Source organism: Grampus griseus (assembly GCF_964374135.1).
Source record: "Grampus griseus genome assembly, chromosome: 8".
In the NCBI taxonomy this organism is placed as follows: domain Eukaryota; kingdom Metazoa; phylum Chordata; class Mammalia; order Artiodactyla; family Delphinidae; genus Grampus; species Grampus griseus.
Window position 1 is genome coordinate 101,137,875 of NC_139002.1, and position 27,947 is coordinate 101,165,821.

A 27,947-nucleotide genomic window follows, 5' to 3' on the forward strand; every position below is an offset into this window, starting at 1 on the left:
AAGAGCACGACCTCCAGGTCCACGACTTAAGGCCCCACGCACTTCCCACGTCCCCTAGGGCACTCGCAGTGCACGCTGGGACGTGTAGTTCCGGCGTGCGAGGTCCTGCGCGCGCAACCCCCACCGCGGGCGACTTACTCTCTAGGCCGCGCGCCGCCGTTCCCGGAAGCTGTTCGGGTTAAAGTTTCAAAGCTTCCTTTCCCCGCCTCTTAGTCCCGCAGATTGCCAATCCAAGTAGCCAATAGATAGCCGGACTGGTGCTTCCTTTTACGTGATTGGCTTAGGTTTCTGCAGCCGCACAGACAAACTTGCCGGGGATTGGTCGAGCCTTCAGTTTTGAAAATCGTAGGTTTGGCCCGCGCTGCACCGCCCCGTTGCTTCCTTGCAGCCGCGAGCTTTGGAGGCCGGGAGCGGTGGGACTTGGGCGGGCTGAGATTTGTGCTGGGAAGGTCGTCGGACTTGGATCGGAGCAGCACTTAGGAGACGCGGTGCAGTCGAGTGAGTGCGCGCGGGCGGCCGGCGGGGGTGGGGGGGTAGTTAGCGATTTGTTACCCCTTCCTCCAGCCCCGGACCGGGGGCGTGACCCTCTCTACCCCCCGTTGCGGCCTGGCAGTGGATGGATCACCTCTTCCAAGTGACGAGGTGACCTGCCTTGGTCCTGGGGCCAGAGATGACCCCCACCCTCCATCCTAGAGAATAACCCCGTCCCTTCCCCCTCCCGGTGCCTAGCACCTTCTTTTGTGCCCAGGAGGCCCTTTGTTGATCTGGACGCGCAGGAAGCGCACACCGACCGGGTTGTGTGACGGAATTATGCCAGATGGCATTTCTGTACAGTTAACTCTCGCTCAACACCTCCCCCATCGGCTGAGCAACATTTTAAAGTGACCATTTCTGGAGTCCACTGCTACCCCTGATCTTGTCATTTCCCAAGCACGTTCACTGACAGTGGCCTTCTCTGGGGCGCCCAGAGCCAGAACTTGGCCCCTGCCTTCCCGAGGTTGAAATGGAGTAGGCGGCAAAGCTTGTGGTTAAGAGCACAATTTACATCCAGGCCTTGCCCTTGACTTAACTTCTCTTTGCCTCAATTTGCTCATCTGCACGAGGGTCTCCTTGAGGTTGTGGTGAGAATTAAATGAGATGATGCTCCGTCCAAGCACGGAGTAGGACTCTTTAAAGAAAGCAACTGTTGTGACCCTTCTTTGCTGAGGCGAGGTCACAGTTAGGTGCCCGACTTCCTGCACCCTCAAAAGAACAGGTATTGTGAAGGAGGGCCGTGGGGCCCTCGTCTGGTGTATGATGTGAGAGAAGTATTGGGAGACGAAAATGAACAAGCACCCTTCGCCCTTGGTGGGATGTAGGGTGCTCTGGGTTTGTGCCCAGGTTCTTGCAGGGGCTGAAGAGATTTTTGCTGCTTTTCCCAGGACCCTCATTCTTACACTGATCCCTCCTTTCACAGGGTCACCTCTGATCTAATGACAATGACCCTTTTTAAATACCCAGGCTGAGGCTGCTGAAACCAAACTTCCTCGTGGAAGAAGCCCAAACACCTTTTTGCACTTTGTGAAAGAAGCTTTCGCCCATTTTGCCATTTTGAACAAATACTTTAAAAAAAAAGAGCAAGTTGTTGATTTCCATAGCAACAAAGTGTTTTGTCTTCCTTTAACATTTTTCTCTTTCCTAGCCTCAAACTGTGTTCCTGCCCTTAGCCAGGGCTGACTGAGCTCTGGGACAGAGGGACTGGGGGGGATCCAGAAGGATGGCAGCCGAGAGGCTGTGTCGGTGACTGGCTGGCTGCAGAGCTGTCTCTGCCCAAAGCCTCTGCAGTCCTGCCCGATTGGCCCTGCCCCGATGAGAGCTGCCTTTGGCATCTAGGAGTAGGCCTCTGGATGAGTAAGGCATGCCCTAACCTGTGTAGAATGACTTCATTTGGTGTCCCTGTACGTGTGTATGTGTTGGGATGGGAGTACCTGTAGAATGTTTATTTCTAGGTATAGAGTTGATAGATGGATGAATTCATTTAACAAGTATCCCTTTTGTGCCAGGCACTGTGCCATACTCTGGGCTTTCAAAGCTGCGAGCAAGACAGACAAAGGCTTGTCCTCAGGGAACAAACGCTTAGTGGTCAGAGACAGGCAGCAAGCAAACAGATACAGTCACCCAAGTGCCATGCGGAGAATTGAAATTGATGGATAGGATGGTAGCTGGTGGTCAGGTCCTCCCTGAGCTGCTAAGAGCCAAGTGCTGAGGAATGAGCTGCACAAAATAGGAGACAGAAGGTTCCAGACAGAGGGCAGAGCTTGCTCAAGGAACAAAGGCTCGTGTGCCCTGGAAATCAGCCCCCAGGAGGTCCTGTGAGGCTGCAACAGGACCTGGCATTACGCTCTGTAAGGAGTGACTGAGCCCCTCCTTCCAGGAGTTCCCATCTCAGGTGGGAGGCTGAGCTATGCGTGGTTCTGGGTTTTGAAGTTGTAGATCAGGGTGGTGGGTTACTGCCATGGCATGAGACATGCAGTCTGTTATTGTGGCTAACGACTGTCACCCATTCATTTGTTCTTTCATTCATTCTACCAGTCGGGATATTTATTGAGCCCCTGCTATGACCAGAATAGAACACTTCTTCCTTGCCTGGGGCTTTGGTGATGATTTTATAACTGAGTTTTGAGGAGAATATCTGAGTTGCCAGTTGTTTTTTTGTTTTTGTTTGTTTATTTGTTTGCTTTTTTGAGTTCCTAGTTTTTTAAGAAATTAAGTGAAGACATAGAACAAATATAGTTACCAAGGGGGAAGAGGGGGAAGGGGTAAATTAGGAGTTTGGGATTAAGATATACACACTGCTATATATAAAGTAGATAACCTACTGTATAGCACAGGGAACTGTGCTCAATATCTTGTAATAATCTGTAATAAAAAGGAATCTTAAAAACAATAAATATATATGTATAACTGAATCACTTTGCCATACACCTGAAACTGACACAGCATGGTAAATCAACTACACTTCAATAAAAATTTTTTTTAAAGGAAATTAAGAGAAAACTAATTTTGTATTTTCCACTGCCTGTATTTCTAGACAAGTTTTCCTAAAAACAAGACATTGCTTATCCGCTCCCCTCGTGCTCCCTCATGCGTCTCAAGGGCATTTCAGCTCAAGGGAGAGGGTTGTAGGGCCCCTTAGAGAAGAGCCTGTCTGTAGACCCCGCTTTCTTACCCACGACTTTGGGACGCAGAACCCCTTCCAGCCACTGGCCTCCCGAAGAGGCAGTTGGATTTGATGTTCTCTGGCCTGATGCCTGGGGTCAGCTCGTGGGTAACTCACCCTCCGACAGTAGGAGAGGAGCCCTTAGGAGGGTAAGAGCAGGCCTTTGGGCAGGTCAAGGGGTCCTACCTGGTGGGACCACAGTTTCTCCTGATCCAGGAAGGCAGTTGGCCGTGCCCTGTCCTTTTAAGCCCCAGAGACGGCCATTTGTAAGGAGGTCCATTGACACCACAATTGGCTGGTCATTGTGGGCTTCTGGGGACAACGTGCTGTGTGGGGTGGGGATGGGGCGGCATTGAAGAGTGTGAAGATTCCAGCCCTCATGCCTCTTATCTCTGCTTTCTCCAGACAGAGCCATCATGGGGACGACAGCCCCAGGGCCCATTCACCTGCTGGAGCTCTGTGACCAGAAGCTCATGGAGTTTGTCTGCAACGTGGACAATAAGGACATGGTGTGGCTGGAGGAGATCGAGGAGGAGGCCGAGCGCATGTTCACCAGGTGCGGGAGGGACGGACCCGGGGCTGCCTGAGGCCCCAGCGAGGGCCGCTTCCCCACCTGACAGGCAGAACAGACAGGCTGCCAGCGGTCCCTGCTGAGTGCACGGGATGCTCAGGGCTAGGGTGATGGGAAGCAGGGGGAGAAGTGCTGGGCTGCACCTCAGAGGGTGGGGCTGCCTGGCAACCTTGCTCCCCTGCCATGTCGCGGGGGGGGGGGGGGAGGGCGGAGCCCTGAGTGCCTGCGGTGACTCACGTGCAGCCTTGGAGAGCTCGCTTGGTGCTGGTCACCCCAGCTTGACCAGGCACTGCCAGGAAGGGGGCAAGGGTCGGGCTGGGTGGGGAAGGGGGACCCATGGTTTCCAGGCAGCCTCGAACATCACCCTCTTTGTACCAAACAGAGAATTCAGCAAGGAGCCCGAGCTGATGCCCAAAACACCTTCTCAGAAGAACCGACGGAAAAAGAGACGGATTTCTTATGTTCAGGATGAAAACAGAGACCCCGTCCGGAGAAGGTAGGAGGGGCCGGAGGCTTGGGGCCCACGTGGAGAGCTTGATTCGCAGGTATTAACTGACATGAGGAGCCGCCCAGGGGAAATGAAGCGTGACCCGAGGCCGTGGAGTCCAGAGCTTGTGTGTGTTGGAGGTGGGGATGGTGTTTGATCTGGGCCTCTCCTTCCAGAGGTAGGAGAAGCAAGAGAACCTGACCTTCTGCTTGGGGGAGAGTGACCAGAGGTGTAGACCGGGCGCTGTTCCCTAACCCCCTGTTGCTGTGCTGGTTATAACTACCCTGGTAACGACCATGGGCTGCAAAGCACCAGGGGAAAGAGGCTGGGTCTTGGGGGTCAGGTGGTCTTGGGTGCACACCCCAGCTCTGCCCCTTAGCAACTGTATGTCCTTGGGTTAATTTTCCACGTCTCTAAGCCTCAAGTTTCTGGAGTCTAAAGTGAGGATAATGGTCCCTGCCTCTCAGGGCTGTCTGGTGGTTTAGGCGACAGCATGAGCAATGCCTCCAGCAAGGTGCTTGGCCCAGTGTGACCCCGGTCAGTGGGAGGTTTAGGGGAGTTTAATCTTCCCAGTGGTTCTGAGAGGACAGGCATCATCCCAATTTACAGATAGGGAGACTGAGGCCCAGAGAGGGGCAGCCGGGGTGTCACGGCTAGAGGCAGCAGAGCCTGGACCAGAACCCCGGTCTTCTGCCTCCTAGCCCTCCGCTTCAGACTCCACTTGAGCTGGCGGCTCCTGGGGAGGCCGGTGCCTGCAGCTGGAATTTTGGGGAGCCTCCCCGCCCTGCTGGGTCATCTCAGCTTCTGCTCCACCTCCTCCAGCAGGTTGTCCCGCAGAAAGACGCGGAGCAGCCATCGGAGCTCCCGGCACCTCCGCAGCAAGGACAAGGTGGAGAAGCTGGCCACAGTGGTGGGGGAGAACGGCTCCGTCCTGCGGCGGGTGACCCGTGCTGCGGCCGCAGCTGCAGCAACCTCCACGGCAGCCACGCCTTCGCCCACCCCTGAGTCTCCCCCGGTGCTGACCGAGAAGCCCAAGGAGAGCCCGGCCCAGTGCCAGCTGGTACCCATGGTGGAGATTGGCATCAGCGAGCGCCGGAGCGCTGAGCAGCACCTCAGCCAGCTCCAGTCTGCCCAGGCTCCACCCCCCACCCCGGCTCCGGCCGCTGCTCTGGCCTCCCAGATCACCTTGACCTCGGAGGAGGACTCTACACCCCAGAAGCCAGAGGCCGGGAGACTGGAGTCTGTCACCGTGAGCTCCCTGATAACTACACCCCAGGACCCCAAGGGCCGAGGGGTTGGAGCAGGAAGGTCCGCCTCCAAGCTCAGGATTGCCGCGACCTCCCCAGGCCCGCAGGACTCGCCCAGCTCTCCGGCCTCCCCGTGGCGGGAGCGGGTGCTGGCTCCCATCCTGCCGGATAACTTCTCCACACCCACGGGCTCCCGTGTGGACCGCAGGTCAGTGCGGCGCAGCCTGATCGCCCCGTCCTCCCCGGGTCCCCAGGTCACGCTGGCCCAGAATTACTCCCTGGTTTCCAAAGAGGAGAGCACCGTCCGAAGATCAAGCAGAAGGATTGCCAGGAAGGCCACCAAAGAGCCAGCCGCCTCCGCCCGCATCATCTGTGAGTCTGGGGCTCAGCTCTGGGCAAGGCTGCGGAGGGTGGTCCTTCATGCCTGGCTCAGCCAGAGGGGCTCTGGGGACCATTTAGCAAGGAGCTGTCCACAGAACTTTCTGCGGTGGCGTAAGTGTTCCAGATCTGTGCCGTCCTATACTGTAGCCACTAGCTAGCCACGAATGGCTGTTGAGCCCTCAGAATGTGGCTCGTTTGATCGAGGAACTGAATTTTTAGTTTTATTACATTTTACATAGTTCAGATTTAAGTTGCCGCACGTACCTAGTGGGTACCACGTTGGACAGGGCAGATCTGGTCCCACGCTCTTGTTTTACAAATGAGGAAACTGAGGTCCGGGGCCGTTGGCCGCAGTGTCCCTGCGGTTAATGCCGTGCTGAGCTTGAACCTGGGCCTCTTCCCCAGGGCCCGCGTGTTCCCCTTCCTTCCTGTGGAGGCTCGCTTAGATTCACCATGTTTGTGGGCCACCTCCTGTTAACGTAACTGTTCGGTCTGGCCCCAGCTGTACATTTAAACTGAGGCTTAAGGAGGCTACCAAGTCTGTAAATTGGGAAGAGCCCCACATGTTTCGTCCCTTCTGGGATGGTGACTGCTTGCTGAGGAGGCCAGGTGGAAAGCCACAGGGCGGGCTTGTCAGGCAGGTGAGGGCACCTCCCTGGGCCCGGTTTCTTCCCCGCCTGGGGAAGGGTTTGCTCCAGGGCCTGGGGCTCAAGGACACACAGTCGGGGGCCTGTGCAGACATGCGGTCTGGCACACTGTTCATTTTTGGATTCTCAGAAGGGCCCCAGTGATTCTGCCCTGCCTTCGAGATTTCCTCAGGTGTGAATCTGATCCTGGGCAGGGGCCCAAGGGGGCGGGCAAGCCTGGAACTCTAGAGGGAGGTTTGGGGAGAGACCCTAGAGGCCCTCCCCATGCTTCTGGTCAGACATCCAGAAGCTCTTCTTAAGCCAGTCCGTTTGCTCGGCCCCCTGCCCTGCACACGGGTGGGCTTCTGATTTGATTCGCCTTTGACCCAGTCCTGTGGAAGGAAGCCAGTCAAACACAGTGGTTAAGCCTTGGAGTCACACAGAGCCTGGGGGGCCTGGGGCACACCCTTCTCCGAACCTCAGCTTCCCCATGTGTTAAATGGTAAGAACACCTGCCTTGAATGTGGGTAGAGGACCCATCTTAGTGCTTGGCTATGGTACAGCTCAGTCCATCTAAATCAAAACAAAACTGGATGATAAAACTGCAGACGGCCTGGGTCCCTGAAGCTCAGTGGAGGTGTGGCCTGGGTGACCCTCCGGGGCGCTCAAGGGTGTGGAGCAGGGAGGGGAGAGGGGGCTTCCTGGAGGCCTTCCTGACACCCAGGCCTTGGGGCTTGGCTGGGTGGGCAACTCAGAGGTTGGATTTTAGTTTGGGTTACCCTAGAAGCAGCCCTTGATATCAGGATTTGAGTGTAACTTGTTACTGTGGGAGGGGAAGGAAGCACCTGCAGCAGGGGAGCGGGGAGGTGAGCCGGGGAGAGAGGACCGCCAGTGACACCCATAACAGGCCTGGGGCCTCGGGGGAGCCTCTGGAGCCAGTGTGGTGCCCATCGACCCCCTTCCAGGCCTCCTCCCTGCCCCCAGACCTGTTCTGAAGCCTGAATGGCATGCAGGTGGTACTTAACATTCCAGAGCAGTCTTTGCGCTGGTGGAATAGTTGTGCGGTCACATGGGCATCTTCTCACCCTTCTGCCCCCTCATCAGCGAGCCCTGAGCTGGGATGGGAGGCAGGGGATGTGAGCTGTCTCTTGGCTACAGACCCCTCAGGTGGGAGCTGGCCCTCCCACACCTCCAGGCCTGCCTGCCTCACCCCAGGAAGGTCCCTGCTTCCGGCCTCGGCTCCCTCAGCCTTAAACCTCTGGCCACGCACCTGTGGCCCAGATGCTCCAGCCGAGCCAGGCTTCTTCTGTGCCCAGCAAAGCCTGCTCTTTCCTGCCTCATGGCCTTTGCAGATGCTGTTCCTTCTGCCTAGACTGGCACCTCTCAACTTTTGGCCTCAGCCCCTGCTTCCAGATTTCAAAATTATTGAGGACCCCAAAGAGCTTTTGATTATGAGGACGCTATCTATTGACAGTTACTGTATTAGAAATTAACTTGAAGGATTAAAAAATTCTTAATATTCATTAATATTTTATTTTTTATATTAATACTACTTACTGTTTTGATATTAAAAGTATTATTTAATACTTTAATGTAAAAGTAACAAGCCAATTACCTGTTAAGGTTAGTTGTGTTTATTTTTGTTGGTTTTTTTTTTTTTAAGAAAAAATAACTGTTTTCCAAACAAAAATGTGATGAGGAGACTGGCGTTATTCTGCAGTTTGCAGATCCCATGCATGTGTGGCTTAAAAGAAGACAGCTGGGTTCTGCATTCATTCTGTTGCATTGTGTTGCTTGGGTTCAAGTATGTGAAGAAAGTCTGGCCTTACACAGATACGTAGTTGGAACAGGGCAGAGTACTTCAAAAGCCTTTTCAGATAATGGTGCATATTCTTTTTTTTTTCCAGATAATGTGTGCGTACTCACAAATATGTGGCGTCATGCACATCTTCCAGATGTCGACACACTTCATTATGTATTTTTTTAAAGGAGCACATTTGCTTTCTGGTCTCATCAGAAACATCTTTAGGTATTGGGAAGCTATGAAGTTCATGGTGGTGGATACAAGGTCCAAAATTCTATTTTTGGCTTTTTTGTGGGCTCAGTTTTTTATTCTTGGCAACAAATACTGTTCGTTTTATTTGAAGGGACAGACTCCCTTTGTTCTTTTTTTTTTTTTTGTGGTATGTGAGCCTCTCACTGCTGTGGCCTCCCCCGTTGCGGAGCACAGGCTCCGGACGCGCAGGCCCAGCGGCCATGGCTCACGGGCCCAGCCGCTCCGCGGCATGTGGGATCTTCCCAGACCGGGGCACGAACCCGCGTCCCCTCTATCGGCAGGCGGACTCTCAACCACTGCGCCACCAGGGAAGCCCCCTTTGTTCATTTTTAAGAAAATGTCTGCCAAATACCCAAGCTTGATTAGCCGTAGTTTGTCAGTTGGTCTTTGACTTAAAAACAGCATTCTGTTAAAAAAGGGGCCAGTTCAGCTGAGACCTCAGACCCCCGTGCTTTTCAGAGACTTGGCTAGGCAGCCCAAGGGCATTTTTGCATACTTCCTGCTTTATCACATAGTGTATTAGAAAGACATGTACTTAAGTTTAGATTTAATAAAATTAATAGTTTTCATTCCTTCACCAAGGACATTCTTAAGTGAAACCAGACGTTTCCGTCCCGAGTGTGGGGTGCAGTTTGGTACCCAGGCTTCGTACTTTACCTCCATTGCTTTCACTCTCTCAGGGCAAATCTCAACACCATGAAAAGGGAAGATAACATTTTGGTGTTATGGTGGAAATAGTTAGGACCTCGTGGGTCCCCCAAAAGGGTCCTCTTGGGCACTCGACTTCAAGAACCCCAGAGTACACTGTCCAGGACATCCTCCTCCCTCCCCTTCCTCCTTTGCGACCTTCTTATCCTTTACGTCCCAGCCTCCAGACCAGCTCGGCTTCCCATTATAGGCTTTTCAAGTCCTCTGCTCGTTTCTGTCATGGCACATGTCACATGTCGGTTACAGGATTATCTGATGATTATCTAGACCAGGTCGTGGCCCAGTCTGGTTTGCTCTCCATTGGGTCCCCAGGGCCTGTGCATGGTATAGACCCTCGACGTATGTTTGTTGAATGAATAAGCTGCTTTGTGCTGGCCTGGGCTGGGAGTTGGAGGCTCGGAGCTGGCCATTGTCCCTCTTCCTAGGAAACTCCCAGCCCAGTGAAGGAGCCAAGACGCGCCCTCAGATGGGCATGTTACCCTCTAGGGGGTAGCAGGAGACATCAAGCCAGCAGCTCTGTTGACGGTGTTAGGAGTTGAGGGAGTGCTGACGGCAGGGATCTGCACCCAGGGAAGGGGGAGAGGTCTGCGGGGTCGAGAGGGATCGACAGGTGGAGAGGGTCTGGCTGCAGATGAGAAGTGGTGGAGCCCCCGTCAGAGCCTGGTTCCCTGGACCTCTTGGAGGGGCACCTGGCTGATTCTGAGGGCATCTCTTGTTCCTTTGTTTTCCTGTCAGGCCACAGTTACCTGGAGAGGCTCCTGAATGTCGAGGTGCCTCAGAAAGTGAGGTGAGTTCAGTTCCAGGGCTTGGGGACCTTCCCAGGGCTGGGCAGGGCACACGGGGGGCCCTTTCTAGGTGAGCCCCACAGGTGGAGGCGTTTCCTGTGCTCGAGCCTTCCCTCATCACAGGGACTGCCCCTGGGCTGCCCCCCGCTGCCCCCTGCCCCTGCCCCAGTCTTACCAGGCAGTGCCACCCGGGTGTCAGGTCTTCCCAAATTGCTTGTCAACATCGCTTGTCAGTCCTGGCCTCGCCTTGACCCCTCCAAGCCTTACCCTGGGGCCTGGGCTTCATTGCTTTGTCAAATCCAGAGGCCTGTGGATGAGCCAGTGCAGCCGTGAGGAGCCAGTTCAGACTGGGGTGGTGGCATGGGGGTTGGTGGGGTGCTTCCTGCTCCAGGCTTACACCCCAGCGCTGCTTTGAGCCAGCGCTCCTTTTCCTGGAGGCCATGTCCTGCCGCCACTAAAACTATTCCACCACCACCAGGCCTCCCTGCTCTGGAGCAGAGGGGCAGTGCTTGGGACGGGGAGACCGGTGACTTTGCCGGCGGAGAATGGAGAACGGGCCTCAAAAGAGACGTGGCTCATTCAGGCCCAAAGGGTCGAGACGGAGCTGGGAAAGGGCCGACCTCCTGAATCAAGGCCCTGGTGGAATACAGGCGAAGCCAAATTCAGAAGCCGGCACTGCTCGTCTGCCCAGGCCGCAGACTTAAACCACGGGGCCACTGGCTCCGGCTGCCCATCCTCCCGTCCCTCCTAGGTCGCTACCCCAGGGCGTAGGGGAGGGGCTTCTGCGGGGAGGCTTGGGCTGGGCGGCTCCCACAGTGCCCCCTGCTCTGCTTCCAGCCCCACGGCGGAGGAGCCCAGCAAGGAAGCTGAGCCAGAGGAGGCAGCTGAGCTGGAGGTGAGATGGGCAGGCCAGGGAGGGGCGGGCCTGCGAGTCCCATGTGCAGACCCCTAAAGCCATGGCTCTTCCCTTAGGTCCCCAAGAACAGTGGCAGCGCCTTGCAGCTCCGCAGTACCACCAAGATCGCCCTTAGCACGCCCGGCTCGCAGCCTGCAGCCGGCGGCCAGGGAACGCCCTCTGAAGGGCGTCCGGGTGAGTCTTCTGACCTACAGACCGTCAGGGCCACGCAGGCCGTGGTAGCCTCGGCCTGACTTTCTCTTGGAGGAGAGGCAAGCCCGGTTTTCTGGGCTGATAGGCCGAGGGAAAGTGAGACCCAGAGTGCAGCGATCTCCTTCGAGTCTGCACGTTTCATCTCCCACCTTTTGGCTGGAGCCACTGCTGAGTGCCACTGGGTGGCCATGGCTGGTTGGTGCAGGAAGCTGGGGGTGGGACCTGAATGGGGGCGTTAACTGTGAACGTGCCAGGTCAAGGCCTGGAGCCTCACTCCAGGGGGGACAGGAGGAACTGTGTCCTGGGGTGTGAACACCTGGCCTCGTGTTCTGTCTCTGTCGCTGGCTTAACTTCTCTCCTCTGTGGGTCTCCTGGCTAAAGGGCGTGAGAGCTGTGGGCTCTGGGCCCTGGCCTGCATCTCCCTGGTGGGAGGAGCACTGTAGCCATGAGAGCTTGCACACGGCTCCCCCAGCTGCTGGACGGGGTTAGCACAATGGCCATGCCAGCCCCATAGGCCCCAGGGGCTGCCGGGACCCTTTGGAGTAAAGAGTGTTGGAGAGCCGGGGGAGAGATCGGCGCTTCCTCCTGGCGGCGAATTGAAACGTACAGACCCGCACCCCACATGTTGACCCTGCTCAGGAGGCCCCGCCCCCGTGCCAGCCCCAGCTGAAAGGGCCGGGAGGAGTGGGATTTCGAAGCCGCTCAAGGGGCCTGTTAGAGCTTGCAGCTTGTGTAGGTTTCTGCCCCCGGCTCTCAGTGTTAGAGGTGGGTGGGATGTGGTTAGGGCCACCTCGATGGGACTGTCCTGCTGTTCTCGCCCCAGAGGCCAGGCCTGGGGGCGAGGGATCTGCGGGCTGCGGGCCGCGTGCCAGCTCTGCGCGTCCACAGAGGGGTCACGGCCGGGCAGTGCAAAGCCTGATGCTTCTGCTCCCGGCTACCCTGGGGTCTGCCGGGAAGAGAGCCTCGCCCCTGCCACGGTCACTGCCGGTGGGCGCGTTCCCCTGACCCCTCCGTGCTCTCCTGATCGCCCCCCTGAAACCGCTTTCTCCACAGAGGCCAAGACTGACCAAGCAGATGGCCCCAAGGAGCCGCCTCAGAGTGTCAGGTTCGCATGCGGGAAGGCATGTGCAGGCGACCATTTTGAGGGGCCCAGAGGGGCACGAACCTTGAGTCCTCCCTCGGGAAGGGTGGGCGTGTGGTCAGGGACCTCCGTGGCCTCTCAGCAGGGGTGGGCAAGCTCTCACTTAATAACAGAGGTGGCTTCAGGCTGTGGGAGGAGCCTGACCTGGGGGTGGGCCACGGGATCCCAGACCCCCATCCTCCTGTGTCCTAGCCGTGTGACCTTGGACTGGTCACTCCCCTTCCTCTGACTGGGCGGCAGAGGGTTGGTCAGGGAGACCCCACCTCTGCAGTGCCCTTCAATCTGGAGTCCCAGGGACTGGGCCCAGTTCCATTCGCAAGGGGGACCTTTTCTGGGGCGTGACAGGGTGCACTGGGGGGGACGCGAGGGCGGGCCCTGTGACACTGCTGCACCCGCACGCCGGCAGGAGGAAGCGCAGCTACAAGCAGGCCGTGAGTGAGCTGGATGAAGAACAGCAGCTGGAGGATGAAGAGCTGCAGCCCCCCAGGAGCAAGACCCCTTCCCCGCCCTGTCCCGCCAGCAAGGTGAGTGTGCGTCTGCCCTCCCTCCGCCCCCTGCCCCGCCCACGGGCTCTGACCCTGGTCCCTCTGCAGGTGGTGCGGCCCCTCCGGACCTTCCTGCACACCGTGCAGAGGAACCAGACGCTCATGACCCCGACCTCGACCCCTCACAGCAGCGTGAAATCCTTCATGAAGCGCAACACTCCCCTGCGCGTGGACCCCAAGGTGAGGGCGGCCTGGCTGAAGGCTGCAGCATGTCCCCAGGCTGCTGGGAGCAGCGGGGGCCTGGGCCGAGGCGGGTGTGACCTGGCACTGGTCAAGAACCAGCTTGAGCCTCTGTGGCCCTGGGCTACCTCGACATCTGGGGACTGTCCTGACTCCTTGGGCTCTGCACTGCAGCCTAGAGGCTCGGCCGGCTCAGGGTGACCTCCCGGGTCTGGGATCCGGGGCTGGGAAGTGGCAGAATTGGCCTGGCTGGCCACCGCCGTGGCCATCCATCCCCAGGCACCGCCCCCGTTCCCTCCCGGCGGCCTGAGTAGTTAAGGTGAGGGACTCACGTGGACGCTGACTTGGGGATGAGGCCTGGGTGACGTGAGAGGAGTGGTGGCGCTGGGAGAGGGCGCAGGCCCCAAGCAGGCTCTCTGGCGTCTTCAGGAGGGCGGCCTGCTTTCCAGGATGCCCTCCACCTGGCATTAACTCTGGCTTTTTCCTTGTCTCCTCTCCTCCACAGTGCAGCTTTGTCGTAAGTAAAGCCTTTCCCTGTCCTGTAACCTAGCTCCACCCAGCACTTACCCGCCGTAGCCCTGTCCCTGCAAAACTGACAGCACTTGTAGAGGCACTAACATCATCAGTGGGAGCGTTAAGGGGGCCGGGAGGTGGGAGGTGAGATAGAGTTGCTGGCTGGCTGGCCCGCCGGCCCTGCAGTTCTGGAGCCGATGTCCTCCCTCTGCAGAGCCTGCCCAGGAGGATGAGAGGGGGTGTGGTCCCCAGGCAGGAGGAAGCAGAGGGGGTGTGACCTGCGATGGGTCACCAGGGCCACATCTTGCAGTGTTCCCCCCCAGCCACGTCCCTCCCACCTCCCCGGTGCCGGGCTTGCCCTCAGGGTCTGGGGCTGCAAAGAGAATAGACAAGGCATCTCTGACCCCAGGCCACCGAGATTTACAGGAGCGCAGACCTAAGCTGCTGCCTTGAGGGGTGGGGCAGTGGGGAAAGGAGATCTGGGTCTGCTGGGTAACGGTGGAACTGTCAGTGCCATCCTCCAGAAAGAAGGCCACAGAAGCTGTTCTCTTCTCAGATACCCCAGAGCTGAGCTGGACCACCGGCTGCGTGCAAGGAGCCATGGGGGCCTGGGACCTGTTCGGCCCACAGTCCCAGCTCCCAGGGTCTCCCGAGCAGCTGCAAGGTTGCATCCCCGAGTCCTTTAGTGTCCACTGGCACTTTGAAGGCCACCTACCTGGAGGGCTTCTGCCTCCAGCCAGGGGTCTTAGGGCCCCAGGAGCACTGCCGTGGAGCTTGACAGATCAAGAGGCTGCCCAGCAGCTGGACAGGCAGGTCCTGAACTGGCCTCTTCTGCAAGAAGGCTGGTCCCATCTGGGTGGACAGGGCCATGGCATGTCATCCAACATGCCAGCAAGCAGGCTGTGTGGTTCTTATGTACCTGTCTTTGTGCCAGGGCCCTACTAGGCACCTGGGCCCACAGCAGTGAACCAGCCTTGCACTTTTTCCTCCTACAAGGAACTACCTGTGCCCCACCCAGACTGATCGGGGCCTTGCAGGAATGACCAAGAGGTTCAGGAAGCTGCCCTTTCCTGCTTTGGGGAGCCCAGGTCCCTGCATGCGACATCTGCGCGGGTGGGACAGTCCTCAGGAGGCCAGGGGACCTACCTAGGTAGGTCGCTGTGGCATTGGACTGGTTTCCTAACCTTTGGGCCTAAATTTCCTTGGCTACAAAGTGAGGAGACAGAGGTTCATTCAGGGAGATTGGATGAAGCAGGGAGCAGTAGCGAGTGTCAAGCACCCAGCACAGGGATCGGCATGAAGTGGTTGTTTGATGATGGCAGAGAGGCTGCTCATTTGAGACCCCTGCAGGCAGAAGGGGCTGCAGAAGCTTTTGGATCCCTCCCACCCTCTGCTTTGGGCTTGATGGTGGCCCCTGGGGAGCAGCCCACCTTCCAAGGTTGGGGCAGAGAGGAAGCACGGATTCTACGACCTAAGAAACTCTTGTTTTCTTCTATAAAATTCACAGGGCAACAGGATAAATTCTCTGACCTGGGCTGGGAAATCCTAATAGTCAAGCTTCAGGACAAAAGCCTGTTTTGCTGAGCCCTGCTGAGAGTAGGAATCTGGGGGCAGGACGAGAGGGTGGTGAGCGCTCTGGGTTCCACGTGGCCTTTGTTTCCCAGGTGCTTTCCTCATAGGCCAGCGGGCGGTGTGGCCTCTTGCTGGGTTTCCCTGGGTCCGTGTGGTTGGAGAGCACAAGGCCACCTGCTCCCTCCCTGAGGGGTCCTCCCAAAGGCCAGCATCCTCCTCCAGCCTGGCTTCCTACCCCAGCTTGGCTTCTATGACTCATGATCATCTCTCTCCATTTCTCTTTCCATCTTTAAAAAAAAAAATTTTATATTAAAAAACATTTTACAGTAAAATTTATGTTAAAAATTATCATACAGTGAAATCTATCCTTTGTGAAAGCATAGGTTTATGTAACCACTACAGCAGTTGGGATGCAGAGCGGTTCCATCACCCCACAAGACTCCCTCCCCCACCCCTACCGCGTGTTCTTCATCACTGTAGTTTTGTCTTTTTGAGAACGTCGCATGAGTGTAATCATACAACAGGTGACCTCTTAAGATTGGCTTACTCAGCATAACGCTTCTGAACTCAGTCATTACACTTGAATTCAGTTTCCTGTAGACAGCATACAGTTGAGTCAGGGTGGTGGTTTTGTTTCTTTTTAAAATCTAACAGTGTCTTATTTGATATATTTAGTGGTATGTTTCAATTTATGTCTACTGTTTTATTATTATTGGCTGTTACCTTTGTTTTTTTTTCTGTCTCCCCTTTCTTGCCTTTTTTGGGGTCCCTTGATGTTTTTTAGTATTCCATTTTAATTTGTCTCTTGCGATTTGGACTATATCATTTTTAGGGTTTTTAATGGTTGTTTCGAGGCATTACATAACTTTCACAATTACTTTAGCATCAGTATCTTTTTTTTTTTTTTTTTTTTTTGCATTACGCAGGCCTCTCACTGTTGTGGCCTCTCCCACTGTGGAGCACAGGCTCCAGACACGCAGGTTCAGCGGCCATGGCTCACGGGCCTAGCCGCTCCGCGGCATGTGGGATCTTCCCGGACTGGGGCACAAACCCATGTCCCCTGCATCAGCAGGCGGACTCTCAACCACTGCGCCACCAGGGAAGCCCAAGCATCAGTATCTTATCAGTTGAATTGGAATGTAGAAACATTACCACCTATAGATGCCTTGACTTCCCACTGTGTGTGATCCTTGTCTTACATATTCCATCTCCATACATCGATGACTCCAGCAGAATAATTTCTGCTTTCAACTGTCAAACATTTTAAAGAAACTCAAGAGGAAAAGAAGTCTTGATATTTACCCAGATATTTGTCATTTCTGTTCTTCATTCTTGAAGCTTCACCTTTCCTTCTGGTAGTATTTCTCTTCTGTCTGAAAAACTTCCTTTAGCAATTCTTTGAGAAGTCTGCTGGCAACAAATTCTTTAGTTTTCCTTTATTTGAGAAAGTTTATTTCCCTTCATTTCTGAAGGATATTTTCACTGAATATAGGTAGAGTTCCGGATTAACAGTTCTTTCCTTTTAGCAATCTTAAAATGTGCTCCTTCCGTCTGGCCTCCAAACTTTCTGATGAGAAATCCCCAGTCATTCAAATCATTGCTCCCTGATAGATAATGTGTCTTTTTTCTTCTGGTGCCTGCTTTTCAGAATTTTTTTTCCTTTGTTTTAATAATAAGTTTTTAGCAGTTTGATTCTTTTGTGGCTGGACATGGGTTTCCTTGGGTTTATCCTGTTTGGGTTTTGATGACCTTCTTGAATCTGTAGATTTATATCTTTCAGCATAGCTGGACATCTTCAGCCATTATTTCTTCAAGGTTTTAGGTTTTTTTTCAGTATTTCATAGACTTTTTTTTTTTTTTTCCACACCACACGGCTTGCGGTATCTTCCCCAACCAGGGATTAAACCCAGGCCACCGCAGTGAAAGCCCAGAATCCTAACCACTAGGCCACCAGGGAAGTCCTCATAGAACTTTTGTTGTCATCTCACAGTTCCCTCAGGCTCTGTTAATTTTTCTTCCGTATATTTTCTCTCTGTGTTTAGATTGGCTAAATTTTGATTTATCTTCATGTTTTCTCCATTCTGCTCTTGGATCTGTCCACTGAATTTTTTTTTTTCAGTTATTGTATTTTTAGTTCCAAATCGCCATTTGCTTCTTCTTTAGATCTTCTAGTTGCTGAGATTTTCTGTTTTTCCAGTTGTCTTAAGAGTGCTGTGATTTTTTGTTGGGGCATTTTTGTCAGAGAATTCCAACCGGACCTCTTGGCATTGGTGTCTGTTGATTGCCTTTTCCCGTGGGAGTTGAGATTTTCCTGGTCCTTGTATGCTTAGTAATTCTGGATTGCAACCTGCACATTTTGAATATGATGTTAGGAGACTCTGGGTCTTGTTTAAATCTTATGGAGACTGTTGATAGTTTGCTTTGGCAGTAACCCACTGGTTCTGGCTGTGGTTCCAACCTGCTTTCTGTGGCCTGTGGTTCCAACGTCCATTCAGATTTCAAAGCCTTTACCGTGCTCTTTGGATCTGTCGTGGGTGTGCCAGTCAGCGGTCCGTCTGGGATCTGGCAGGTGACCTGTGAGTTTAGTTCTCAAAGTTTCAGGTGTGATAGTTCGGGTCTAATCCAAACATCTCCAGTTTGGTGCTGCGCCCGGGAGTTCATAAAAACCTTATGGTATTACTTTCTCAATCTATCCAGTACTTTCCTCTTCTCTGGGGCTCCCCCTTTCTGCCCCCCAGCCAGGAAGCTGGGGCCTTAGTTCTTCTGCTCTGCTGTGTGCTCCCCTAACCACGTGGAGGGCCTCCAGCTGGGAGACAGAAAGAAAGGCAACAGTGTTTCCCAGCATTTTGGGATCACAGCTCCATAGTGTGGCATGGAAGGTTCTCCTCCTTGAGTTTTGACTCTGCAGGTTCCAGTAACTGCTGCTGTCCCCGTTGCCACAGGATTCTTGTGGGCCAGAGCATGAGAGAAGGGAGAAAAGAGGGAAAAAACCATAGTGTTTTGAGTCAGAACCAGAGGGCTCTTCCCGGACTTCTGTCAGCACCTCGGTGATCTCCTTGGGGTCTCAGGCTTCACTGAGTTAGTGCTGGAGGGAAAAAAAAGCATTCAGCTCACTGCTGGTTCGGTGACGCTTCAAAGCTTGGCCTCCTTCCCCAGTCTGCCTGCGGCTGTTTACCTTGCAGAGGCCTCAAATAACTGCTCCGTGCATTCTGTTAGGTTATACACCACATGTAGTGGGAGAGACAGATGGGAGTGTCCACTCCATCTCACCCAGAACCGGAGCCCTTCTCTCCGTCTTTAGGATGGTATTACCTCGGGGCCAGATTTCTAGGTGGGAAATCTGTAGTCAAGGTCAGTGGCCAAGGAGAAATGGGCAGTAAGGCCGGTGGTGGCTTAGCCCAGAGGCGGTGTCTGATGGGAGCCAGGCTGGGGTGAGGGGTGGGCCTCTAGTCCAGGTCCCGGCCTCTACCCTTATCCCCTGACCGTTAATGGTAAAGCACCAGTCTCGTCCTTGGCCAGGGAGGGCTTGGAGGCCCCACCTGTCCTGCTGGTTGCCTACGGCTATGGCCATGCCCCTGGGGCTTTCTGGGCCTGTGGAGGAGGAGGGTACCAGCATCGATCTGCTGAAGCAACTAGGACTTTTAAAAAGTTGTTTTTGAAATTTGTATGTAGCCGTATCACAAGAAGTTTGGAAAATGAAGGGGAAAAAATGCCATCCCTAATCAGTGTCACCAGCCTATATAGTAACCTCTGTTAGCATTTGACAGTATTTTCTTTTTTTTTCAACTGTTAGGAAAGAGTCGATACACTGTGTGTGTGTGTGTGTGTGTGTGTGTGTGTGTGTGTGTGTGTGTGTGTGTATACACTCGTAAAAGTTATAAAGCATAATAATAAAAAATTAACACATGTGTACCCATCCACCCCCTTAATAGAACATTAACCATAACTTTCAAAGCTGCCTTTCTGTCCCTTCCCAATCTGGTTCTTTTTTTCTTCTTATTATTACTTTTGGCTGCGTTGGGTCTTTGTTGTTGCATGCGGGCATTTTCTACTTGTGGCGAGCAGGGGCTACTCTTCCTTGCGGTGCGTGGGCTTCTCATTGCGATGGCTCCTCTTGTTGCAGAGCACAGGCTTTAGGCACGCGGGGTCAGTAGTTGTGGCTCGCGGGCTCTAGAGGGCAGGCTCGGTAGTTGTGGCGAACGGGCCCAGCCGCTCTGCGGCGTGTGGGATCTTCCCGGACCAGGGCTTGAACCCGTGTCCCCTGCATTGGCAGGCAGATTCTCAGCCACTGCACCACCAGGGAAGTCCCTCATTCTTAACTCTTTTATCAAATATAACTTTTTATATAGTTATAACCTCCGCTAACAGAGGTTACTATAGGCTGGTGAAGTAGATTAGGGATGGCATTTTTTTCCTTTACTTTCCAAACTTCTTGTGATGTGGCTATATAATAATTTCAAAAACAACTTTTTAGAAGTACTAGTTGGGGGCTTCCCTGGTGGCGCAGTGGTTGAGAGTCCGCCTGCCATGCAGGGAACGCGGGTTCGTGCCCTGGTCCGGGAAGATCCCACATGCCGGGGAGCGGCTGGGCCCGTGAGCCATGGCCGCTGAGCCTGCGCGTCCGGAGCCTGTGCTCCGCAACGGGAGAGGCCACAACAGTGAGAGGCCCGCGTACTGCAAAAAAAAAAAAAAACGAGAAAAGTACTAGTTGGTTCAGCAGATCAATCTGAATCATCCAGTCTTGAGCCTTACTTTTGTGTTGCCCACACCTTGGCAGGGCTCAGGTGAGGGCACTCGTGACTCAGGCCCTTGGGAGGCCTTTGGGGTCGTCCTGGCCCAGCGCGGGGCTGCCCTCACTCCCCCACCGCCACCCCCCCAGGCGAAGGAGCGGCAACGCCTGGAGAACCTGCGGCGGAAGGAGGAGGCCGAGCAGCTCCGCAGGCAGAAGGTGGAGGAGGACAAGCGGCGCCGGCTGGAGGAGGTGAAGCTGTAAGTGCCCGCCCCCCTCTCCGGCTCCCCCGGCCTTGCTGGGCCCCCGTGACCACCCTGTGCCCGCAGGAAGCGTGAGGAGCGCCTCCGTAAGGTGCTGCAGGCCCGGGAACGGGTGGAGCAGATGAAGGAGGAGAAGAAGAAGCAGATCGAGCAGAAGTTTGCTCAGATCGACGAGAAGACGGAGAAGGTGCAGGCCTCGGGCTGTGGGTAGCAGCTTCCGCGGGCTGGGCCCTGGCGGGACCCAGGCCCGTCACACTGGGTGGCCCGAGGGTTAGGACTGGACCCGTCGGGAAGTTACGGGTTTGATGCCCTATATCCCTCTCGTGGCCGTCCGTGGGGTCTGTTCTGAGCCACGTGGAGGGTGGAAGGTCTGCCCGGGACCGAGCACAGCCCTGCGCTCCTGGCAGGTCTGGCTCCCGGGTGCCCCCTTCCCCGGGCTGTGGGGAGCTAGCCGGGGCCCCAGGGACATGGAGTATCTGCCCTGCTGCGTACTGCGCCCCACCCTGTACGGCTGAGTGGCGGGGGGCTGCTCCAATGGGCGTCTGTGGGTGGGCTCCGCAGGCCAAGGAGGAGCGGCTGGCCGAGGAGAAGGCCAAGAAGAAGGCGGCGGCCAAGAAGATGGGGGAGGTGGAGGCGCGCAGGAGGCAGGAGGACGAGGCGCGGAGGCTCAGGTGGCTGCAGCAGGTACGCACGCCGGGCTCACGCAGCAGGAGGCCGGCACTGCCTCCGCGCCCCTGGGCCGCTGGGCTCACCCCCTGCGTCGGGTTGATCTTGGTGGGTCTTGCTGCCTTGAGCTCACAAGGAGGTTTCACGAAGGCCATGGAGGTGGGGACGGGGACGGGGACCCGCCCTGTGTTTTCTGTAGAGGCAGCAGTTTGAGGGTTAAGTGCGCGGACTCTGGAGCCAGACTTCCAATCTCAGTTCTGCCATCTATTAGCTGTGTGACCCTGGGTGGGTTATTTGGCCTCTCTGTGCTTTGGTTCCTTCAGGTAGCAGTGGTATCTACTCGATAGGGTTGTTGCGAGGATTAAACGTTCTGACTCTAAGATGACGGGCCCACCTCTTCCTGGGAACTGTCGGTCTTACGACTCTAGGGAACACAGATCTGGCATTAGGGGGTCATAAGACTAATGGCTAAGATTTATGGAGTATTTACATTGTGCCAGGCACTGTTCTAAGTGCGTCATGTGTATAAACTCAGCCGTCTTAGGAGGCGTGGGCGTGACTGTTGTCCCCATTTTATCAATGAGGGTAAAACCGAGGCCAGAAGGCTTCTGTGACTCGCCTCGTGTCACCCAGCTCACGAGTTTGGCTTCGTCCAGTCTGTACCCTTAACTACTAAATCTGCCGCTGCAGCAAAAGAAGTTGTCGCAAGACGCGCCTCAGGCCGGTTGCCGTGGTCCTTGTGGGTGGAGCCTCGTATGGGGTGTCCCTGGGCTCAGCCCCTGCTGTTATTTTTTTTAATTTATTTATTTATATTTATTTCTCTAAATTTTTGGCTGCGTTGGGTCTTCGTTGCTGCGCGCGGGCTTTCTCTAGTTGCGGCGAGCGGGGGCTACTCTTCATTGCAGTGCACGGGCTTCTCATTGCGGTGGCTTCTCTTGTTGCGGAGCACGGGGTCTAGGTGCATGGGCTTCAGCAGTTGTGGCACACAGCCTCAGTAGTTGTGGCGTGTGGGCTCAGTAGTTGTGGCTCGCAGGCTCAGTAGTTGTGCTGCACAGGCTTTAGTTGCTCCGCGCATGTGGGATCTTCCCGGACCAGGGCTCGAACCCGTGTCCCCTGCATTGGCAGATGGATTCTCAACCACTGCGCCACCAGGGAAGTCGGCCCCTGCTGTTCTTGATACGAGAGGAGCTTCTGGGAAGGACAGGCCCTCCGGCCAGCTGCTCCTCCCCCCACCCCCCCTTCCTCCCTCCCAGACCCGCTCTTGCCTCTCCAGCCCGGGCTGGCCTGCGAACCCTGACCTTGCTCTCTGGTCACAGGAGGAGGAGGAGAGGCGCCACCAGGAGCTGCTGCAGAGGAGGAGGGAGGAAGAGCAGGAGCGGCTGCGGAAGGCGGCCGAGGCCAAGAGGCTGGCGGAGCAGCGTGAGCTGGAGCGGCTGCAGGCCGAGAGGTGAGGCGTCGCGGAGGCCCGGCGCCCAGGTGACTCTGTGGCGCCTCGCTGTCACATCAGCCGTCCTCCTGTGCGCGTGTGGCTGACACACAGATGTAGCCGTCACCCAGACGCAGCTCCTGCCTTCACTCGGGAGTTTGGAAAAGAAGGACAGGCTTTCTTCCTGGCTCCAGACGTGGTGTGTTGGCTGCTGGAGATTCAAGGAGTAACGGGCAGGGTCGCTCGGGATTGTGTCTCTGTTCTGCTTCCAACCGGATGAGCTGAGCCCTTTGGTTCATTCTTTTCTCAGCTGACATAAGGGGGCGGTGGGGCCGCAGGACGAGCCAGTATTTCTCAGCAGCCACTGAGGGCCTTTGGTGGCAGAGTCAGGCCACCACGTGCTGTGATTCATTGCAGGGCCTTCGGCACCCCTGGCTCGTGCCCACCGCGCGTGCTCCTCTGGGGCTGGTGATGACTCGGGCTGCCCCCCCCCCATTTCCAGACTGTCCGGCGCCCCCGCAACTGGGGACCGTGGCAGATGAGCCCTTGCAGAGGCAGTGGTCTCTGCGATAGGCGAGAATTCCACGTTTAGTTCCACAAGCGTTTATCCAAGGCCAGTCCCTGTGCCGGGTTGTGCTGGGTCCTGGGGATGCCGAGGAGGGTAAGCCTCCGTCACCACCGGCCAGGAGACATGTGGGATCCTATGCGTGTGTGCAGATGCAGACTCCCCCGTGTGCGTGTAGACTCGGGTGGGCCCAGGCCCAGGCCTGGCCTCTCTCCTGCTTCCACCCGCTGGGAAACACCAGGCAGCACTTTTTTCCGTGTCCGTCTTTGTGGGTGGCTACAGGCCCAGTGGAGGAGGTGGGTCACAACCAGAGGGCTGACTGCGTCAGGGCCATCGTGTTGTTTGGCACAAAGGGGTCCCTGGTCCTGTGGGCAGAATCAGAGACAGGAGTCTCGGAGGGGGACACAGGGCGGCAGCTGATGTGACTTTAGAATTGGATGTGTGTCGGGCAGCGCCAGGGGCTTCAGGGGGTGGCGACGGTATAACGTTTGGCAGCTTGGGCGGGTACTGAGCCACACGCTTTCCACACATTTCCTTGTTTAATCCTCACCTGAAGACACCTGCAGCCTGGGTACCAGCTGCTCCACTTCCCGGAGGGGGACACAGGTCCAGAGAGGTTCCGTGACTTGTTCAGGGTCATGAGCGAGTAAGTGCAGGTGGCTCTGAGCCGTGAACGGCCCCTCCCTGCTTCATGTCAGGCTTGGGGCCGGGTGTTGGCCTGTGGGTCAGGACGAGTGGCGGTAGCTCAGATGACCTCATTTTGTTCTCGTGGCAGCTCTGGAGGAAAGGTGTTATGTTCCCCATTGCACAGCAGGCAAGACTGAGGCACGGAGGTCTGAGTGGTGTGGAGGCGCGGGGCCCAGTTTGGCGGGCCTCGGGGCTGAGTGCTCCCGGACCCTCAGCTGAGCGCTCCTAGCCCCTTGGGTGCGAGCACAGCTGCTGGCTCTTCGCTGTCATGCCCGTCCTGCCATTCCCTCCTCTGCGGCATGTGCCAGGGTCCTGGCTTCCCTGGCAAGGGTGGAACGGGGCCGGGCCTCAGCTTCCCACCCTGACAGGCTCTTGCTCGGTCCTCAGGGAGCTGCAGGAGAGGGAGAAGGCCCTGCGGCTACAGAAGGAGCGGCTGCAGAGGGAGCTGGAGGAGAAGAAGAAAAAGGTAAAGGGGAGCCGGGCCTGTGGCTCCCACGGGGTCTGCCCTGAGCTTTGGGCTGGGAGGCCTGGTCCAGGGGCCCTGGTGCAGGAGCCGCCCTGCCTGCCTCGCTGCGAGGCGTTGGTGGGGGGGAGGGGAGAACGCACACGCGGTCTGTGACATCCTGCCCTCCGCCGGGGTCCCAGGAAGAACAGCAGCGCCTGGCTGAGCAGCGGCTGCAGGAGGAGCAGGAGAAGAAAGCCAGGGAGGCCGCGGCGGCCAGCAAAAGCCTGAACGTGACCGTGGACGTGCAGGTGAGGCCCGGGCATCAGGGTGGAGAGGGCCCCCTGGCTCTCATTATTCTCTTCTCGGTAGCCGGAGGCACAGGCTGTATGCATTAGGACCATAAGAAAGTGGAAGCATACAGTTGGCCCAGTTGTTTTTTTACTATATTTGAAATATATCTTCTTCTTTATTCTGAAAGTAGAATTTGTTGTTAAAAAAAAAAAAAAAAGAGAGAAAAGAAAAGAAACTAAACTTTATAAAAGAATATAAAGCAAAAGAAAGGTACCCCCAGAGGGAAAGTCTAAGTCTGGTGTCTGTCTTTCTATACTTTACGTGTAAATACATTTTATACACACGCTTTACCTCACACACACATATGCGTAGTTGTAAATGGGCACAGACTACCCATACTGTCGTAGTCTGTTCGTGCTGCTACAACAAATTACCCTAGACTGGGTGGCTTAAACAACAGACACGCTGGGAAGTCCAGGGTCAAGGCGCTGGCAGATCCAGTGTCTGATGAGAGCCCTCCTCTGGTTCACAGACGGCCGTCTTCTCGCTGTGTCCTCACATGGCCAAAGGGGAGAGGGAGCTCTCTTTTCTAAGGGAACTAATCCCGTTCATGAGGGCTCTGCCCTCATGACCTGAGTACCTCCCGAAGACCCCACCTCCAAATACCATCACATCGTGGGTTAGGATTTAACATGGGAATTGGGGGGGAATATTTAGTCCACAACACATACCATTTAGCAGTTTGATTTTTTCTCGTTTTTTTCCTTTCATTTAATGTATCCTAGACGTCTGTCTGTTTCACCGCTTGTAAATCTCTTACTTTTGACCGCTGTGTTCCAGTTAGTGGTACCAGAAGGTCTTTAACCAGTCCCTAATGACAAGCATTTAGGCTATTAATGCTGTTACAAACAAAATGTAATATAAGGTTTTCATTGCAACACCGTTTAAGATGTTGAAAACTTGGAAGTTAGCTGAACCACATGGTTAAATTACAAATCCTGGGGTTCCCAGTGAACTGCCCTGCTGCGGGTCACAGGACACACACTGACACACTAACCTAGAAGGATGTTTACAACATACTTTCACATGAAAAAAGAAGACATGGAGTCATGTATATGGTGTGATTTTTTTTTTTTTTTTTAATTAAAAAGCGACCCCTGAACCTTCTTCTTTTTTCCCGTGAAATGAGGGGAGGTGGCCAGAGCCCCATGCTCCTCAGTGGCGGGAGGTACCAGCCTGCAGGGCAGGCAGCTGACGGCCTTGTTCATCTTTTCCAGTCTCCAGCTTGTACCTCGTATCAAATGACCCCACAGGGACACAGGGCGCCCCCCAAGATCAACCCGGATAACTACGGGATGGATCTGAACAGCGATGACTCCACCGATGACGAGGCCCATCCCCGGAAGCCCATCCCCAACTGGGCCAGAGGTGTGCAGGGCCCGGAGCTCCCCAGGAGAGCCGGGTCCCCCCTTGTGACTTCGAGCCCTGGAGGGGGTGGCTCAGCGGCTGCGGGGGTCAGGAGCCCGTTGCACCCATGGGCTGGCAGCTTGAGTCGTTGGCCGACAAGTCTGCATCGGGCCTTGGGATGCGCCTGGGGAAGGGTGGGCGCCCTGTGGCCAGCGGGCTCATCTGAGGACCAGACCTGGACGTTGGGCGCTTCCATTCTCAACAGATGCATTCGATTTCAGCTGGCTGCTGGCGGGCGTGGTGCTGGGTGTTCCACCTCAGACTCTATCTGGCTGCCCCTTTGGGGTCCCACCCAGCAGGCCACAGGGACCCAAATATGCTGCCTGGGGGTGGAAATAGAGCTAAGAGTAGTGGGGTTTCAGCAGCGCACAGAGCTGCAGCAAGGGGTTCCAGCCAGCTGGGGGAGGAGTTGGAGACGGGGATGGGGGTACTCGAGGCCCAGCAGGATGGGACGCTGAGCTTACAGGCCTCTAAACAGGAGTGTGGGTAAGTGTGAAGGTGCCCCCTCAGGCCTGGGTGCAAGGCCTGCGGGGAGTGAGCAGGGCCAGTGCATGCAGCGGCTGCCTTACGGAGTTGGCGAGCTGGGGGCGGGGCGGGCTGCAGTCTCACTCCCCGGAGGAAGGGCCAGAACCCTGGAGGGGATTGGCGCTGTACAGTACAGTGTTCTGTACAGTTCTGTACAGTGTACAGAACCCCACAGTGACTAGAATCCGACTTCATCTCCTTAACGTCCAGTCATTCCAGAGGTGGCAGCGGGCAGGGGTCAGCGTGGCCGGGGAGCCCTTGACCTTTGCCAGCCTACTTAAACTCTCACTCAGTTTTCCCATCTGTGGAATGGGGGTGCTTAGAGCACCCAGCTGAGAAGGGCTATCGAGGATGAAGTGAGTTAGCGTAGGAAGGCCTGGTGCAGGGCAAGTGCTGGGCACACATTCTGCTTCCCGACGCCCCCGGGGTCCTCCTCAGCCTCGCTGGCCGGGCTCTGAGCCACCGGCAGTGTCAGCCTGCACCAGGCATCGTGGGGCTGTGGTGCTGATGAGATGAGTAGCCAACCAAGGCAGTCGAGGATGGCATCAGATGCTCTGGTTCTGGAGCTGGACTTGTCTTCAAATCCCGGCTCTGCCAGTCTCTAGCTGTGTGCCTCTGGGCAGATCTCACCCTTGTAATCCGGGGCGGGTAGAGGGCCTGCCTCCGAGGTGGCTGTGGGGATGAGGGGGGTCATGCAGTGACCTCAGCCTAGCGCCTGGCTCACGTGAGTCGCTGGAGAGCAGCTGTAGGAGCGCGCAGTGAGAGGTTATCCGTGTTTGGTTGGGGGGGGGCGGCTGGACGAGGGCCCTGAGAGGAGCTGATTTGACAGGAGGTGAAGGAATGCTGAGGTGGAGAGGGCGCCGAGGGCTCTTTGTGGGGGGCAGGGGGAGCCCCAGGGTAGTGACCCAGCCCTTGGTGTCCTCCTGCAGGCACCCAGCTTAGCCAGGCCATCATCCACCAGTACTACCACCCCCCGAACCTTCTGGAGCTCTTCGGAACCATTCTGCCACTGGACTTGGAGGACATCTTCAAGAAGAGCAAGCCCCGCTACCATAAGCGCACCAGCTCTGCTGTGTGGAACTCGCCGCCCCTGCAGGGCACCAGGGTCCCTGGCAGCCTGGCCTACAGCCTGAAGAAGCACTGAGCCAGGCCCTCGGGCCTGCTGGGCAGCCTCAGCCTTCATCTGTGTCTGTATGTCTGTGTCTCTGTTGGTCTGGTGCCGTCCTGCCTCGTATCCTGTCGCTGAGGGTTCGGTCAAGTGTATATAGACGTCCTCTGTGGGCTACGGGGGAAGGCGGCTCGGGCCTGTTGGGAGGCCAGGCTTGTTGGGTGTTTGGGGAAGACCCAGGGCCAGCCTTGCCTGGTCTGCTGACAGCACTCTGTAAATAGATTGTTAGAGTTCAACTGAATTTTAGCCTCTAGTGTTTGAGAGCTAGATTAATAAAGTCTGTTCCTTCATGCCTGCTGTGAGTATCATGAAGACTGCGCTTCTCTGCAGAAAGCCCCTGACCCTGGCCCCGTCTCGGGCCGCTGGATGGGCTGGAGGAATAGGACCTGCTTTTTCTCCTGGGATGTGCGTCAAGGCCACCTGGGTCCCACCCCCAGAGATGCCGACGGAGTGGGTGGTTCTGATGCCACCCTGGACAGCCCTGAGAAACACTTCAGTTACTTTCATGTTGGGGCAGGTGACGCTACTTCCTGTTTTTCTGGGGAGCGCCCTGCCTGTAGAGGGGGGCTCATTCAGTGGGTAAGACCTGGAGTTGA

The 27,947-nt window shown here is 55.9% G+C and overlaps 1 protein-coding gene across 1 annotated transcript; it reads left to right on the forward strand.

The window, feature by feature from the left end:
- The first annotated feature begins 435 nt into the window (after positions 1-435).
- INCENP (inner centromere protein) lies at positions 436-27,582 on the forward strand. The gene is made up of 18 exons (XM_082659974.1): positions 436-498; positions 3,605-3,755; positions 4,153-4,266; positions 5,083-5,876; positions 10,011-10,062; positions 10,898-10,955; positions 11,033-11,150; positions 12,222-12,273; positions 12,716-12,833; positions 12,903-13,034; positions 19,999-20,108; positions 20,178-20,298; positions 20,673-20,795; positions 22,094-22,224; positions 23,843-23,921; positions 24,101-24,208; positions 25,469-25,619; positions 27,113-27,582. Exons 2-18 carry the CDS (start codon positions 3,616-3,618, stop codon positions 27,325-27,327), a joined length of 2,616 nt encoding a protein of 871 aa, XP_082516100.1. The 5' UTR covers positions 436-498; positions 3,605-3,615; the 3' UTR covers positions 27,328-27,582.
- Positions 27,583-27,947: the final 365 nt, after the last annotated feature.